Source organism: Platichthys flesus, chromosome 7 (assembly GCF_949316205.1).
Source record: "Platichthys flesus chromosome 7, fPlaFle2.1, whole genome shotgun sequence".
NCBI lineage: Eukaryota > Metazoa > Chordata > Actinopteri > Pleuronectiformes > Pleuronectidae > Platichthys > Platichthys flesus.
The window spans coordinates 5,893,755-5,907,798 of NC_084951.1; the positions used below are offsets into that span (position 1 = coordinate 5,893,755).

Genomic DNA, 14,044 nt, shown 5'->3' on the forward strand with positions numbered 1-14,044 from the left:
TGTGTGTGTGTGTGTGTGTGTGTGTGTGTGTGTGTGTGTGTTGGTAGACATGGTATTCAGGGACAATTTACCCGTTTACACACCAGCAATCCGCGGACCTTAGGGTAATTTGAGGACTATGCCAAGGTCCCCGAATTTCAAACAATTTATTTGCATTCGTGAGTGTCTGAGGAACATCCTCTCTCATTTTCGTTCATAGTCCTTTTTTACCATAAACCTGTTTTTCGGTGTATCCCAGTGTATAGCACAGCGCAACCTATCTGTGGTGCTTATACTGCACTCTCATACACATTTCTGACACACACGGTTCGATTTTGCCGCCCTTTTCACTGATTGGTTGGTTTGAAAAGTGGGTGGCGTCTACAGGCAGTTCGCTCCAAGGACCGCCCCGACTGACGGCATTTAATCTTTAAAGCCCATTTGAAGCAGCTGGCGACCTAATGGAAGCAGTAGAGGATTTAAAACATACAGGTAAGCATTAAAACTTGTAAATAAAGTAGATAATTGCATGAGGAAGGATTTTTACACCATAACAATAACTTATTAGTTATTAGTTAGTCTAAGTTTTTTTTTATTGATGCATATTTTAATGGAAATAAAGTAAGGCTAAACTAAATGGATATTGGCATTAGGTTGTTTTTACAGCAGTGCTCACGCATGCTGTTGAGGCCTGTGTTACCTGCACAAGCCTGCACTAGTAGTAGAGCTAACAGCTACCAGCTCTCAGCTGCAGCAGCTTCATAGTAGGCAGGAGAGGATCAGTCTTTTGTTTTGGAGGAATGTGCCTCGTGCTGTGTTGTGTAACCAGCTGTCTTGTGGACAAGAGAAGGTGAGGATGTTTGATTCTTGTTCATTTTAAGCCACAGTTGCTTTTCATGCCAGTGGAAGCTGCGTGTCGGGAGTGGCCATGCCCCCTCGTTGAGGTGCATGCTTCACACACATGATAGTAATGAGCACAGGTGGTGGGGATGAGGACAGAACATTTGAGCAGTTAGAGTGGTGTTTGTGTGCTGAAAACAGCTAAAAACAAAATAACCAAATCTTATGTGATTAAAAAAGTAAGCTAACCGTGTTTCCACAGAGGTTTTTGGCTGTTATCGTTATTATGAAGGTGTAAAGTACAATAGTGAGGAGAAACAAAGCTGTGGTATAGTAACTGGTGCAGTGTGTGCCATTTAAAAATGCTGTTTAATGTTCATGTCGATTATTTAACTATTCCATAGCTAAAAGCAAGGATGAAATGTCAGCAGGTTTTATTTCTATTTCATATTTTTCCCTGAGACTGGGTTCTGTGTATGATAGAGACTCACAGCACTCACGTTGTCTAACATAGTCTTTCTAAATTAACATTTTGCATCTGGTAGAAAACAGGTTGAGCAGTTTATTATTTCAGGTTGTTATTTGAATTAATACAAAATGATGAAAAACTAATCACATGTCAGAAGCACTGATGTGATAACATCCTAAACCACTGTCCTTGTAAATGTCATAAAGGACCTTGGATCAGAAATCTGAACCCAGGAGTGTGCTATCGCACAATAGTCAAGTCATGCTGATGCTGCTGTAAATATAATTGAACGTTAATGTAAAGTTATATATGTAGGTTAAGTTCTTGTTTGAAGAAGCAGGACAAGGTAAGTGAGTGAGGAGGAGATATAGAGACTGAGGATGATCATTTAAGCAGATGAAAGACTGTATTGATTTGTGTGTTTGTTCCTTCTGGGTGATAATGATGGGACATCAATCCCACAGAGGTTCAATGCAGCTGATGTAGTTATAAAATCTCTGTACACTGAGATTATGTTACATTAAATGGTAGAGAGGTCAGTCTGTGGTCCAACACAGCTCTACACTAGAACAGACATCATCCTCCTGTTTATATTTAGTTCATGTGCAGCCTATTTCTATTGTAGAAATGGGTTTCTACCTTTTAATGGGCATATGTAAAGAAATTAATTTCGGTAAAGCATTAAGTCCTTTTGTATTAAATTTAAACTTGAATGTTGATTTATCAGCTCAGAATATGGCTTCTGCTCAGATGCCACATGTACATTACTAGACTTCTAGTACATAATAATCATAACAACAATCTTCTTTTTATTATGTTACTCTGGCTTTTGACACTGGCCAGTGAATCATGCAGAGGCGAAGGCGCATTAATCTCCAGAAATCTGGAGGGATGTCATCAGATGTCCAACATGGTGAGGTACCATCCACATCAAAGCTTTCTACAAGAACTCAAAAGAGGTCAACACATAAGGCCCAAAAAAAGATGCCTGCAGGGACATCAGCTGGTCGTCTTGAATGCTTTATTAAGGTATGTAACAATTTCAAGTTCATGGTTTGTGTAAACAGTTTGAAGCTACTTTTGGATGGTATGTGTTTGCATATTGATTGATTGTGTGCGTAAACTTAAGGAGGCACACCAACAGACTGTCCTCTTCTTGCTCTCATCACACTCTTCATTAGTGTTATTTTCCTGACCATCTCTTACTGCTTCAGCTACACTTAAGCCACTTTCACACATGAAGTGCACTCTGGACTTTGTTTGGACATCAATTGGTGGAACTGTAAGTGTGACCGCAAATGTCAGATTCAGTCACACCGGAATTAACAGGTCTTTAACGTGCCAGCTCCCTAATACAAAATCTGGGTAATGTCTGATATGTGAATACAACAGGTAATAGTCTGCAGGATTCACAGAGTGCTAGTGGGTGTGTTCATGATGTTGATGCATAATATGTACTTTAACTGCTTCTTACTTTTTTCTGATGGCCTGTATGTTATTTTGCACTCTTTTGTTGATATTTGATAAGTTCAAATACACGCAGTTTCGTTATTTTTAACATTAGTGATGAGTCCTTCTGCTGCATGCTCTGACGGTGCTCCTCCTCTCAGCTGATACAATTTGACATTTGCAGTAATGAGATCGCATCTGACAGTCTCTTGCGTGAGCTGCATATGTAAAAAGTGTAGGGTTAGGGTTAGTGTGTGTGTGTGCTGTCACCTGAGTGTATTATGGTGTATAAGGACAATGGTATTTAAGGACAATCTCAGAGGACGTCTTTCAGAATCTAAGGCAGAATAACATTTGAGTGTGTGTGTATTAAGCTCTGACACCAATATGACTTGGGTGGACCATACGTTATTTGGGGTCCCTCCCGTAGATGGGGTTGATAGTGGCATTACTATGGTATTTAAGAGTACTTGTACAACCTGCATTTGATCTTTATGTTAGTTTAATGGGAGTGGTAAGTTTTCGTATTCATGATGTATGTCACAGATGTGGACCTGGTCACCAATAATGCATGAAATGCAAGACAAGATCATATTTAAAATCAATCAAAACAAATCTAGGCATGTTAGAGGCCTGGAGTCAGACAGCAAAAAGCTCACAGCCACCAATCACAGGTAGCGTGAGACCAAAATGGGTTGTCAGAATATAAAGAAGGAATCAAAAATCAAATTCATCCGTCACAATTAACTGTGATTAGTATAGTTCTAACAGCTTGCAGGCTGCCGTAATCAGACACTTCAGGTGACTACAAATACTTCCAAAGGACATTTTTCTCCCCACAAAATACTTGGAACCACAGTCATGATGACTGTCACATAATGTTAGAGGTATGAAGATGTAAAACGATCTAGAGAGGTTCCACTTTTGCTTTTTGTAAGTTGTATGTGGTCTTTTTCATCCTGACCTCAAATATCCCTTTTGACTACTGCATTCACATTACATTACTTTTTATTCAACTTTTCTTCCATTCATTATCTGCTACAGATGACGACCGAAAGAGGCCAGATTGAGATGACTGCAAGCAACCTGAACCAGTCAAGTCCAGTGCTTGATCCAATCACAAGGATTGGACAGGTAAGTGAAGTGTGCTTGATGACATGAATTGTGGCAAAATGTAGGGTTAGGGTTAGTGTGTGTGTGTGCTGTCACCTGAGTGTATTATGGTGTACAAGGACAATGGTATTTAAGGACAATCTCAGAGGACGTCTTTCAGAATCGAAGGCAGAATAACATTTGAGTGTGTGTGTATTAAGCTCTGACACCAATATGACTTGGGTGGACCATACGTTATTTGGGGTCCCTCCCGTAGATGGGGTTGTTAGTGGCATTACTTTGGTATTTAAGAGTACTTGTGCAACCTGCATTTGATCTTTATGTTAGTTTAATGGGAGTGGTAAGTTTTCGTATTCATGTTGTATGTCACAGATGTGGACCCGATCTCTTGCGTGAGCTGCATATGTAAAAAGTGTAGGGTTAGTGTGTGTGTGTGCTGTCACCTGAGTGTATTATGGTGTATAAGGACAATGGTATTTAAGGACAATCTCAGAGGACGTCTTTCAGAATCGAAGGCAGAATAACATTTGAGTGTGTGTGTATTAAGCTCTGACACCAATATGACTTGGGTGGACCATACGTTATTTGGGGTCCCTCCCGTAGATGGGGTTGTTAGTGGCATTACTATGGTATTTAAGAGTACTTGTACAACCTGCATTTGATCTTTATGTTAGTTTAATGGGAGTGGTAAGTTTTCGTATTCATGATGTATGTCACAGATGTGGACCCGGTCACCAATAATGCATGAAATGCAAGACAAGATCATATTTAAAATCAATCAAAACAAATCTAGGCATGTTAGAGGCCTGGAGTCAGACAGCAAAAAGCTCACAGCCACCAATCACAGGTAGCGTGAGACCAAAATGGGTTGTCAGAATATAAAGAAGGAATCAAAAATCAAATTCATCCGTCAAAATTAACTGTGATTAGTATAGTTCTAACAGCTTGCAGGCTGCCGTAATCAGACACTTCAGGTGACTACAAATACTTCCAAAGGACATTTTTCTCCCCACAAAATACTTGGAACCACAGTCATGATGACTGTCACATAATGTTAGAGGTATGAAGATGTAAAACTATCAGGGGGGTTCCACTTGTGCTTTTTGTAAGCTGTATGTGTTCTTTTTCATCCTGACCTCAAATATCCCTTTTGACTACTGCATTCACATTACATTACTTTTTATTCAACTTTTCTTCCATTCATTATCTGCTACAGATGACGACCGAAAGAGGCCAGATTGAGATGACTGCAAGCAACCTGAACCAGTCAAGTCCAGTGCTTGATCCACTCACAAGGATTGGACAGGTAAGTGAAGTGTGCTTGATGACATGAATTGTGGCAAAATGTAGGGTTAGGGTTAGTGTGTGTGTGTGCTGTCACCTGAGTGTATTATGGTGTACAAGGACAATGGTATTTAAGGACAATCTCAGAGGACGTCTTTCAGAATCGAAGGCAGAATAACATTTGAGTGTGTGTGTATTAAGCTCTGACACCAATATGACTTGGGTGGACCATACGTTATTTGGGGTCCCTCCCGTAGATGGGGTTGTTAGTGGCATTACTTTGGTATTTAAGAGTACTTGTACAACCTGCATTTGATCTTTATGTTAGTTTAATGGGAGTGGTAAGTTTTCGTATTCATGTTGTATGTCACAGATGTGGACCCGATCTCTTGCGTGAGCTGCATATGTAAAAGGTGTAGGGTTAGTGTGCGTGTGTGCTGTCACCTGAGTGTATTATGGTGTATTAGGACAATGGTATTTAAGGACAATCTCAGAGGATGTCTTTCAGAATCTAAGGCAGAATAACATTTGAGTGTGTGTGTATTAAGCTCTGACACCAATATGACTTGGGTGGACCATACGTTGTTTGGGGTCCCTCCCGTAGATGGGGTTGTTAGTGGCATTACTATGGTATTTAAGAGTACTTGTACAACCTGCATTTGATCTTTATGTTAGTTTAATGGGAGTGGTAAGGTTTCGTATTCATGTTGTATGTCACAGATGTGGACCCGGTCACCAGTAATGCATGAAATTGCAAGACAAGATCATATTTAAAATCAATCAAAACAAATCTAGGCATGTTAGAGGCCTGGAGTCAGACAGCAAAAAGCTCACAGCCACCAATCACAGGTAGTGTGAGACCAAAATGGGTTGTCAGAATATAAAGAAGGAACCAAAAATCAAATTCATCCGTCAAAATTAACTGTGATTAGTATAGTTCTAACAGCTTGCAGGATGCCGTAATCAGACACTTCAGGTGACTACAAATACTTCCAAAGTGCATTTTTCTCCCCACAAAATACTTGGGACCACAGTCATGATGACTGTTACATAATGTTACAGGTATGAAGATGTTGAACTATCTAGAGAGGTTCCTTTTTTCTTATTTTTTTTAGCAATACTTGTTCTTTTCATCCAGACCTCAAATATCCCTTTTGACTGGTGCATTCTCACTATATTATTTTTTATTTAACTTTTCTTCTATTCATTATCTGCTACTGATGACGACCGAAAGAGACTTGATTGAGATGACTGCAAGCATCTCAATCAAGGGTGGGGTTGATAGTGGCCTTTCTTTAACATTCAAAGTCTGCCAACATCTTATCATGAGGGAAACGTTAAATACAAATTTACCTTTTTGCCAACGGTAGTAAGATACGGCTATTCAGACTACTGAACAAATATATTGGTGTCTCAAATGGGCTGTCTACAAAGTAACACTGTAAGGAGATTCTGTACTACAATTATAATCAAAAATTTTCCATTCACTTTACATTAAAAGTATTTAAACATATACTAATAAATATTATGAGTAAAAAAATGTATTGGATTGGATTCTTCTGGTGTTTCTGGTGTTCTGCCTGACCAGAAACACCAGAAGAATCCAATCCACTTAAGTTGTGGTTTATTCCAGTCTTTGTGCAGAGCAGCGGCAGGTTATATGGCTGATACAGACAGGTGGTAGCTGGTCAAGGCAGTTGAGGCTGTTTTATTTAAACAGAAAATATGTAATGCGTTATCACTACACGTTAAACTTAAAACATAGGAAGCTAATGTTTATGGCTACCATGTAACTATTAAGAGCTAATTCAGTGTAATCATTCTAACCAACAATTCAAGTATCAGAATACTGCAACATTTACTAGGAACAAAGGAACTCACATTTCCAGTCAAACAGTTGTTGTATGTAGAGCACAGGGTTATTCTGCAGGTCAGGGCTTATACCTGAACTCAATCATATATACTGTATATTGGATTGAGTTCACCTCTTAATGATAGCAAATTTGTCCAAACTTAGTGTTGTAGTACAATCAATACGTGACCACTGATGTGTGAAGTGATTTTGCCAAAGGTGTATATGAGTGAAGAATACCCTCCAAGTATAGTATCTCTTTTTTACTTTGTAGATGGTTCCTGTGCACTCTTTGTTTTAATGGAAATTAGGTTGTAGCTCATTTTCTACCTTTTCTACAATTGGGAAGGACTGTTTGTGTTTTAAGAACGTTTCTCCAAGGAGCTATTGATCCGACAGTTGAGGATATTTCCAATTGTAATATGCATGGAGAAAGTCTGTTCTACTGTTCTGTCGCTCTGTACATACATTAACTTATCCCGTGCTCAAAAAAGTAATGGATTAATCAAAACTTGTATCTCATGCAATAGCATATTGAGTCCTTAATTTAATAAAACATTGTCTCAATGACCATCTCTAAGGTATTTAAACCTATTCAGAGCAATACAAATCCTGCAAACTAGTGTTTTTAATTGCATTGTAAATGGATTACACCTTTTTAGTGGGATTTTTGTTGACCTACTGCCCAACTTAGATGCATGTGCATTGTGTCTATTTTAAAGGGTATGTCAATCATGATTACAGCACCGTATAAATATATAGTATATTCAATCTGCTTTTTATTAATTTTGTTAATTGTTACTCATAAGTATCTTGAAAGATTTACCAATACATTTTTTTCTTTTTTTAAAGGAAACCAACTAATACAAACAGATTGTGAAATATCTTGCTTTTCAAATGTTAGACACAAACAAATGTTTCACTTTTGTTATTAGTGTCCGAAACATCGCCTAGTGTGCGCAACAATAGGCTCCTTGGACAAGTGCGTTCAGTGTGTGGGACCTGTATCCTCCTTCAAGTGGCTTCAATGCGAAGGTGAGTTTTTAATGGAGTATGTGGTAAATGGTAGTAGGTGGATGAATGTGCATTGCTCTAATGTATGACTGACCACACTGTAAAGAAAAACGGGTAAAAGAGATTTCATGATGAAATGAAACACTGCAACATCAATTTGGCAGCAAGTGAATAATTGTAATTCCAAAAATATTATGATTACTTGAAGAGGTCAATTTTGCCTCTTTTTCACTGACAAGGACTGAGTTAAATGGATCTAAGTTATCTTTTTTTTTTTTTTTAAACTGTAGTGTTTATCTACAAATCAGATTTATACAGTTTACAGTTCACATGTCTTTCTTTATGTCATACAACACCCATTTTTTCCACTTTGTTATAGAAACATCTTCCTTCAGTCAAAGTTGGTAGGTCATTCTCTCCATAAAGTTTATTTCTCTTACAATCCCTAACCATTGTTTTATGGTAGGAGATTCAGTTTTGTACCAGTTTCTTGTTATTGTTTTCTTAGTTGCAATCAACAGTATCTTGACTATATATCTATCACTTCCAGTTACACTTTCAGTTACATTTCCAAGGTACATAGTTCTCTAATGTTTGTCGTCCTGTAATAAATCCAGTTTGGTGCTCGTCAATTAATTCTGTCATGAAATTCTGATATCTCCCTGCTATAATGGATGTGTATATCTTGTAATCTACATTCAGTATAGAAATGGGTCAGTCATTTTTACAATATTCTGCGTCTTTACCCTCCTTGGGGATTACAGATATGATTGCTTCATTCCATGAGGGTGGCATTCTACCTTCCTTAAGGGTACAGTTAAAGGATGAAACAAGGAGAGGGGTTAGTTCTTCTCTAAAAGTTCAGTTCCAATCCGATGGAAAACCGTCAGTGCCTGGTGATTTATTTGCCTTAAGCCTGGATATTGCCTTAGTTATTTCTTCAGGAGTTATAGGTGCTGTGAGAGCATTATATACCATGTTAATCCCTTGTTGTTTCCTAATTCTCCTTGCGAGAAGCCATGTGCCTTTAGGGCCTGTTTCATAATAATCTTGTTTCAGAAATCTAAGTTTTTCTCTCTATTTCGCTCCCTAATATCATATATTATCTATTTCCCCTTTAATATCCTTTATTTCTTGTTGGATTTGGGCTGTGTAAGTAGTTTGGCATTGTACCTCCAAGATTTTTTAGTCTTTCCACTAAGTTAAGATAATTTGCCTGCTTAAGTTTTTTTTGTCTTGACGTGATGGCTATTAATTTCCCCCTTATCACCGCCTTCATTGTGTTCCATAAGATTGTTGGGTTGATTTCTTCTGTGTCGTTTTCCTCAATGCTTTTCTTTATTTCATTTTTAATTTGTTCAATCGTTGTCTTGTTGTTCAGTATGCTTACAGTCAGTCTCAAGGTAGAATTTTTCTTTTTATGCTTGTTGTGTCTACCCTATGATCCATTATCATGTGAAAATCACCAGCACATATCACTATACCTTCAGATTCTAAGGCCATGACTGAGAATAATGATTTTAAAGAATTGTTTAGTACTCTCTGGAGGAGCATGTACATTTATTAATGTAACCACCTCTTTCTTTAATTTCCCCTTCACCATAATATATCGTCCCTCTGTAAATCCTTGATTTCTTTGAGACACTCAAAATTATTTGAGTTTTGTATAAGTATTGCCACACCTCTTTTGTTGCTTTGTTTACATTTACTGTAATAGGTGTTTCTAAAACCGAATTTCTTCAGCTTTTCATGTTCTTCCTGGGAAAGGTGTGTTTCCTGCATGAAGACAACTTGGGCCTTAAGTTTTCTCATTTTCAAAATTATCTTAGATCTTTTAATTGGATTGTTCAACCCATTAACATTTAACGACACTAACGATATGCTGTTCATTTATAACTTCGGAGAATGGCGTTATACATTTCTTTCGGGCCCTTATTGCAGCCATGAGAAAAAAACAACAGCCCAAAGAACATTGAGCAACTCAACACTGAAAAAACAACGAACTAAGACAGTAGGCACTTGCCCCCCAAGTTTCCCCTGTGGGTTGAGGGGAAGTTCCCATGAAATATGGGGGCACCTCCTTGGTGAGGTCTATTCTTGTTATACAGATTCTCTTGAACATCTGTCTCATTACAGCTCACACATACACCATCCGATCAATCCTAACAATGAGGACTATTAAGTCCAATCACCCAGATCCACCTATATACAAACCCTTAGACTATTTATCTTCAATGTCTTTTATGTGTTATCTTTCACCTACTTATTCATGTAGATGCACTCACATACTTTATTAGTCCATTCCTAAGTGATCTTTTTAGATGTGTAGTCAAGTGCCCAGAGCGCAAGTGATTCCTTGAGATGATATCTTCCTGTATGCACATCATTTAACGTGCTTTTCATTCTGAACGTCAAATCAAAAACATCTGGAAGTGCCTTAGTTCACTGGTCACTAACTTTTTCTTAGAAAACCTCGGAAGTTCTAACATATATTGTTTGAGCACACAATGGCTTTTTCTGTTTAACCTTACCTTTACCCTTGTGGATTTACCTAACTCTACTATAGTGAGCTAATATACAATTTCAAATTGTTAATTGATTAATTGTTAGCTTTTCATGTAATGATGATATATTCATGTTAGTTTTAATACCTTTTCCCAGAGGAAATTGCATTGAGTGACACTGAGACCAAGGACAGTGAAGGCGAGTCAGATGACAGTGACACAGCCGTCACAGCATCAGAGGCTGGAAATGCTGGTTGTGCATTAGCTTCTACACTCACAAAACAGGTCCAGGAAACTGCAGATTTTGGTAAGTTGCCATACCCTAAAGTTATGTTTCTATTTCTAAAATGTACCTTTTCCAGTGAAAAAACGACTTCTGTTGTATTGTGTTTAGCAGGAACTGTGACGTCCACAGTAGATGAGGCTTTTTGTCCGTCTGAAGGTAAGGCAAGTTTTAAGGTATTTAGGAATGGTATTAAAGAAGACTAATGCAATAAATAAAGACAGCATATGATTTAATCGAATAAAACAAAAGTATACAATTGCTGGTTAAGAAGCATACTACATAACTGCAAAGTTGGATTCTTGGTGAGGACCTCTGTTGCATGTCATACTCTGCTCTACCCCTGCATCTGTGCATCCCAGTTTCTCTCTATTGTACTCCAATTCCAAGATTCCATTAAACAGCAGAGTAACAGAGCCGAGTCTTTAATAGTTTTTAAGATTATCTTCCAACACTGCATGTATAATGAAGGACTGCATGTATAATGAAGGACGCGTGTGTGTGTGTAAAATCGAGACTTAGCCATCAGTCGCACAGAGTGCACTTTCAAACTTCTATTAACAAATAACACCTCAGGGTGGAGGTAAGGATTCAACGGATTTGTGAAGTATTCAGTCCGTTTGCTCTAAATAAATAAATACATCGGTGATACTCATGCGTAAAGCTGCCAGATGGATGCACACAAATGGAAGGATGAGGAAATTCAGTTTCAATGGTCACAGTTTTTTGTCCCATGGTGATGACTCATCAGTTAATGTAGATCCCATAGATCTGTGATCTTGGATCTTTGTGCTGAAGGGAGTCCAGTATTAGATTGACCGATGGAACAGAACCATCTCAATAGAAACACAGGCATATCAAAATTAATCTGTTCAATTTTATAGTTTTGGGGCATCACAATTTAATTAGTTGCTTTGCGTTGACCCTTTATGGTTGAATGTCCGCGTGCAGATGGGCAGGATATGAGGCAGAGCCACGTACAAACGTTCCCAGGTGAACTCGGGGATTACATGCAGAGCCAGAAGAGACATTGAGAAAGTTAAAATCCACAGCAGAACTGTGGAAAGCTCCCAAGGATGCTGAACAACCTAACTGCCAAGTATACAGGAGAACGGATGCTCATACCAAATATTGATTTTAACTTGGGGTTTTTCTCCTAACAGTATCTAAATAATTCTCAAACTATTAATGGTACTACTCCTATAAGCATCCCAGATTGATCTGCCTAAAACTTGTGCAGAGTACACTACATACAATATGCACCAATCATCCTCAACATAAAAAAATGAATGAATAACATTGTTTGAATATGAATAACTGAGTTAGATAAATCTAGTTGGGAAAATCATATCAAGTGAACCGTGAACAGGTAACAAGTTATCAAGAAATTTCATCAAAGAGACAATTAGTGGAATTAGTTGGAAGTTTTGAAGGATCAAAGTAGTCATCACATTTTGTTATCTGTTTGTGGGACAAATGTTTTCTACATATTTTACTGTATGTCTTCCAGGCAAAACTCATCAAGAACACGATTCCAGAAAAGTGAAAAAGAAGATCTGGTCCAAGGCTGAGGTGGCTGCAGTAATGCGGCACTTCAAAAGTCACATAATCAAAGGAAGACTAGCCACAAAATATGAATGCAGTCACTGCAAGATGGTCGAAGGCTCCGTGCTAGCACAACGAACAGTGCAAAATATAAGGGACTTTGTCAGAAACCGGGGAATAACTGCAAAGAGGCAGACAGAGCAGCAAAAGCTGTAAATCCACTGACTTGTGTTCATTTGTTTTTGTTTGCATTGTGGTTTGGCTGATGCCTTAACGTTTTAAAAGGCCATTTGTTTCTAAAAATGTGTTATTGCAAAATGGATACATGTAATACTTCATCAGAAAAGCTAATGGAAGTTCATAATGGACGTGTGTTTTGTTTGTAGCGTGTGTGGCTGCTAATAAAAAAAAACTCCAGTTCTGTTATTCTTCATTATTTGGTTAAGCTCAGAATTGAGATCACTTATTTTTAAGTGATCCCTGTATATATATTATATTGTGTTCTTATTTTAACATATATCTAAGGTTTAACCTAATTTTATGGTAATAAAATGATGGTCCCCCTTATGCTGTGTTCTGTCAGGTGTGTGTTTTATGTTAATGAGGAGCTATTTAAAAGGTGACGTCATTGTCCCTTTAAAGTCCCAACTTGGTTTGTTGTGTCCTCAAATGCCACAAAAGATTGATGTCTGCAAAAACCACAACCCAGTCAGGGCCTTGTGTATAGAGTTCTGTAGCTCATTTCTACATTCTAAAGTGAGCTGAATTTTTTTCAGATTTTTTAGAGTGTGTTGACCTTACTCCCATTGCTCTAGGACCTCGGGAAAGGGTAGTCCCTGTTTACCACCACCGGGCCTGTTTGAGGAAAAAGTCTTTCGATACCATCTATACCCGTATGTGTGTGTGTGTGTGTGTGTGTGTGTGTTAAAGCAACTTTAATACATCATCATATATACCAAGAATTAACTGGTGAGTGCCCCCTGTTGATGGGACACTGGTTCTCCATTCTGCTCGCAGTGATCAAGTGACAGCTTCATGGAAGGAGGCACGGAAACCTCTGCTAATCTCATTCGCATGAGGTAACATGAGAGTTGGAAGGCCTGGGAATCACTTAGGCCAGAGGTGTCTTCCTGTGCTTCATATTGGATTTGACTGTGTGGTAATCACATTCATGGCCACTTCTGCTGCGATCCTGCACATGTGTGATTTGATTTGCTTCGGAGCTGTAAGCTGATGATGATATTCCCCCTGCTTCGTTTTCCTCTTTTTTTCAGCCCCTTCATTTTAATGCTGGAGTGTCAGGAATGCTTTTGTCTAAAAACGCCTGTTTGTAGATACAGTATAAATCCTTTTGATATATATTTATATCATTATACCACATTTTCAAATTGTCTTCTGTTGCCTCTCCAGGTGTATCTTGGTCGAGATGGCAGGGTGGAGGTGTATGCCAACTCAACCATTCATCCCAACTCACCCATTCACAGTGACCTGCTGTTGGATCCAAATGGAGCACACATCTACATCATGACCAAAACCAATGTAAGTCTACAAAGCATGCAATTAAACACTTTTAGACAGGTTGTAAATATCATAATCTGTAAAAAAATAAACATGAGAAACCCGGCAGTTTATGTTCGGAAGTAAGCTTTCACAGGTTTCCTATGTTTTGAACTACTCAGCAGATGTATACACAGTCACAACCTTCTAGTCCA

General features: G+C 38.3%; 2 protein-coding genes across 4 annotated transcripts in view; both read left to right on the plus strand.

Moving 5' to 3' along the window:
- Nucleotides 1-14,044, plus strand: part of plxnb1a (plexin b1a) — a 75,566-nt gene that overhangs the window by 32,337 nt on the left and 29,185 nt on the right. The window contains exon 6 of the mRNA XM_062391756.1: nt 13,743-13,871. Within this exon, the coding sequence (XP_062247740.1) occupies nt 13,743-13,871 (129 nt within the window). The remainder of the gene's footprint in view (nt 1-13,742; nt 13,872-14,044) is intronic.
- Nucleotides 14-12,753, plus strand: LOC133956588 (uncharacterized). 3 transcript variants are annotated; one of them, XM_062391755.1, is made up of 8 exons: nt 14-471; nt 2,132-2,317; nt 3,782-3,871; nt 5,067-5,156; nt 7,922-8,021; nt 10,662-10,811; nt 10,902-10,946; nt 12,298-12,753. In XM_062391755.1, exons 2-8 carry the CDS (start codon nt 2,138-2,140, stop codon nt 12,546-12,548), a joined length of 906 nt encoding a protein of 301 aa, XP_062247739.1. In that variant the 5' UTR covers nt 14-471; nt 2,132-2,137; the 3' UTR covers nt 12,549-12,753. The 3 variants fall into 3 exon arrangements, with proteins under 3 accessions (XP_062247739.1, XP_062247737.1, XP_062247738.1); XM_062391753.1 differs by having other exon boundaries at nt 18-471; nt 10,899-10,946; XM_062391754.1 differs by lacking the exon at nt 14-471 and having other exon boundaries at nt 504-2,317; nt 10,899-10,946.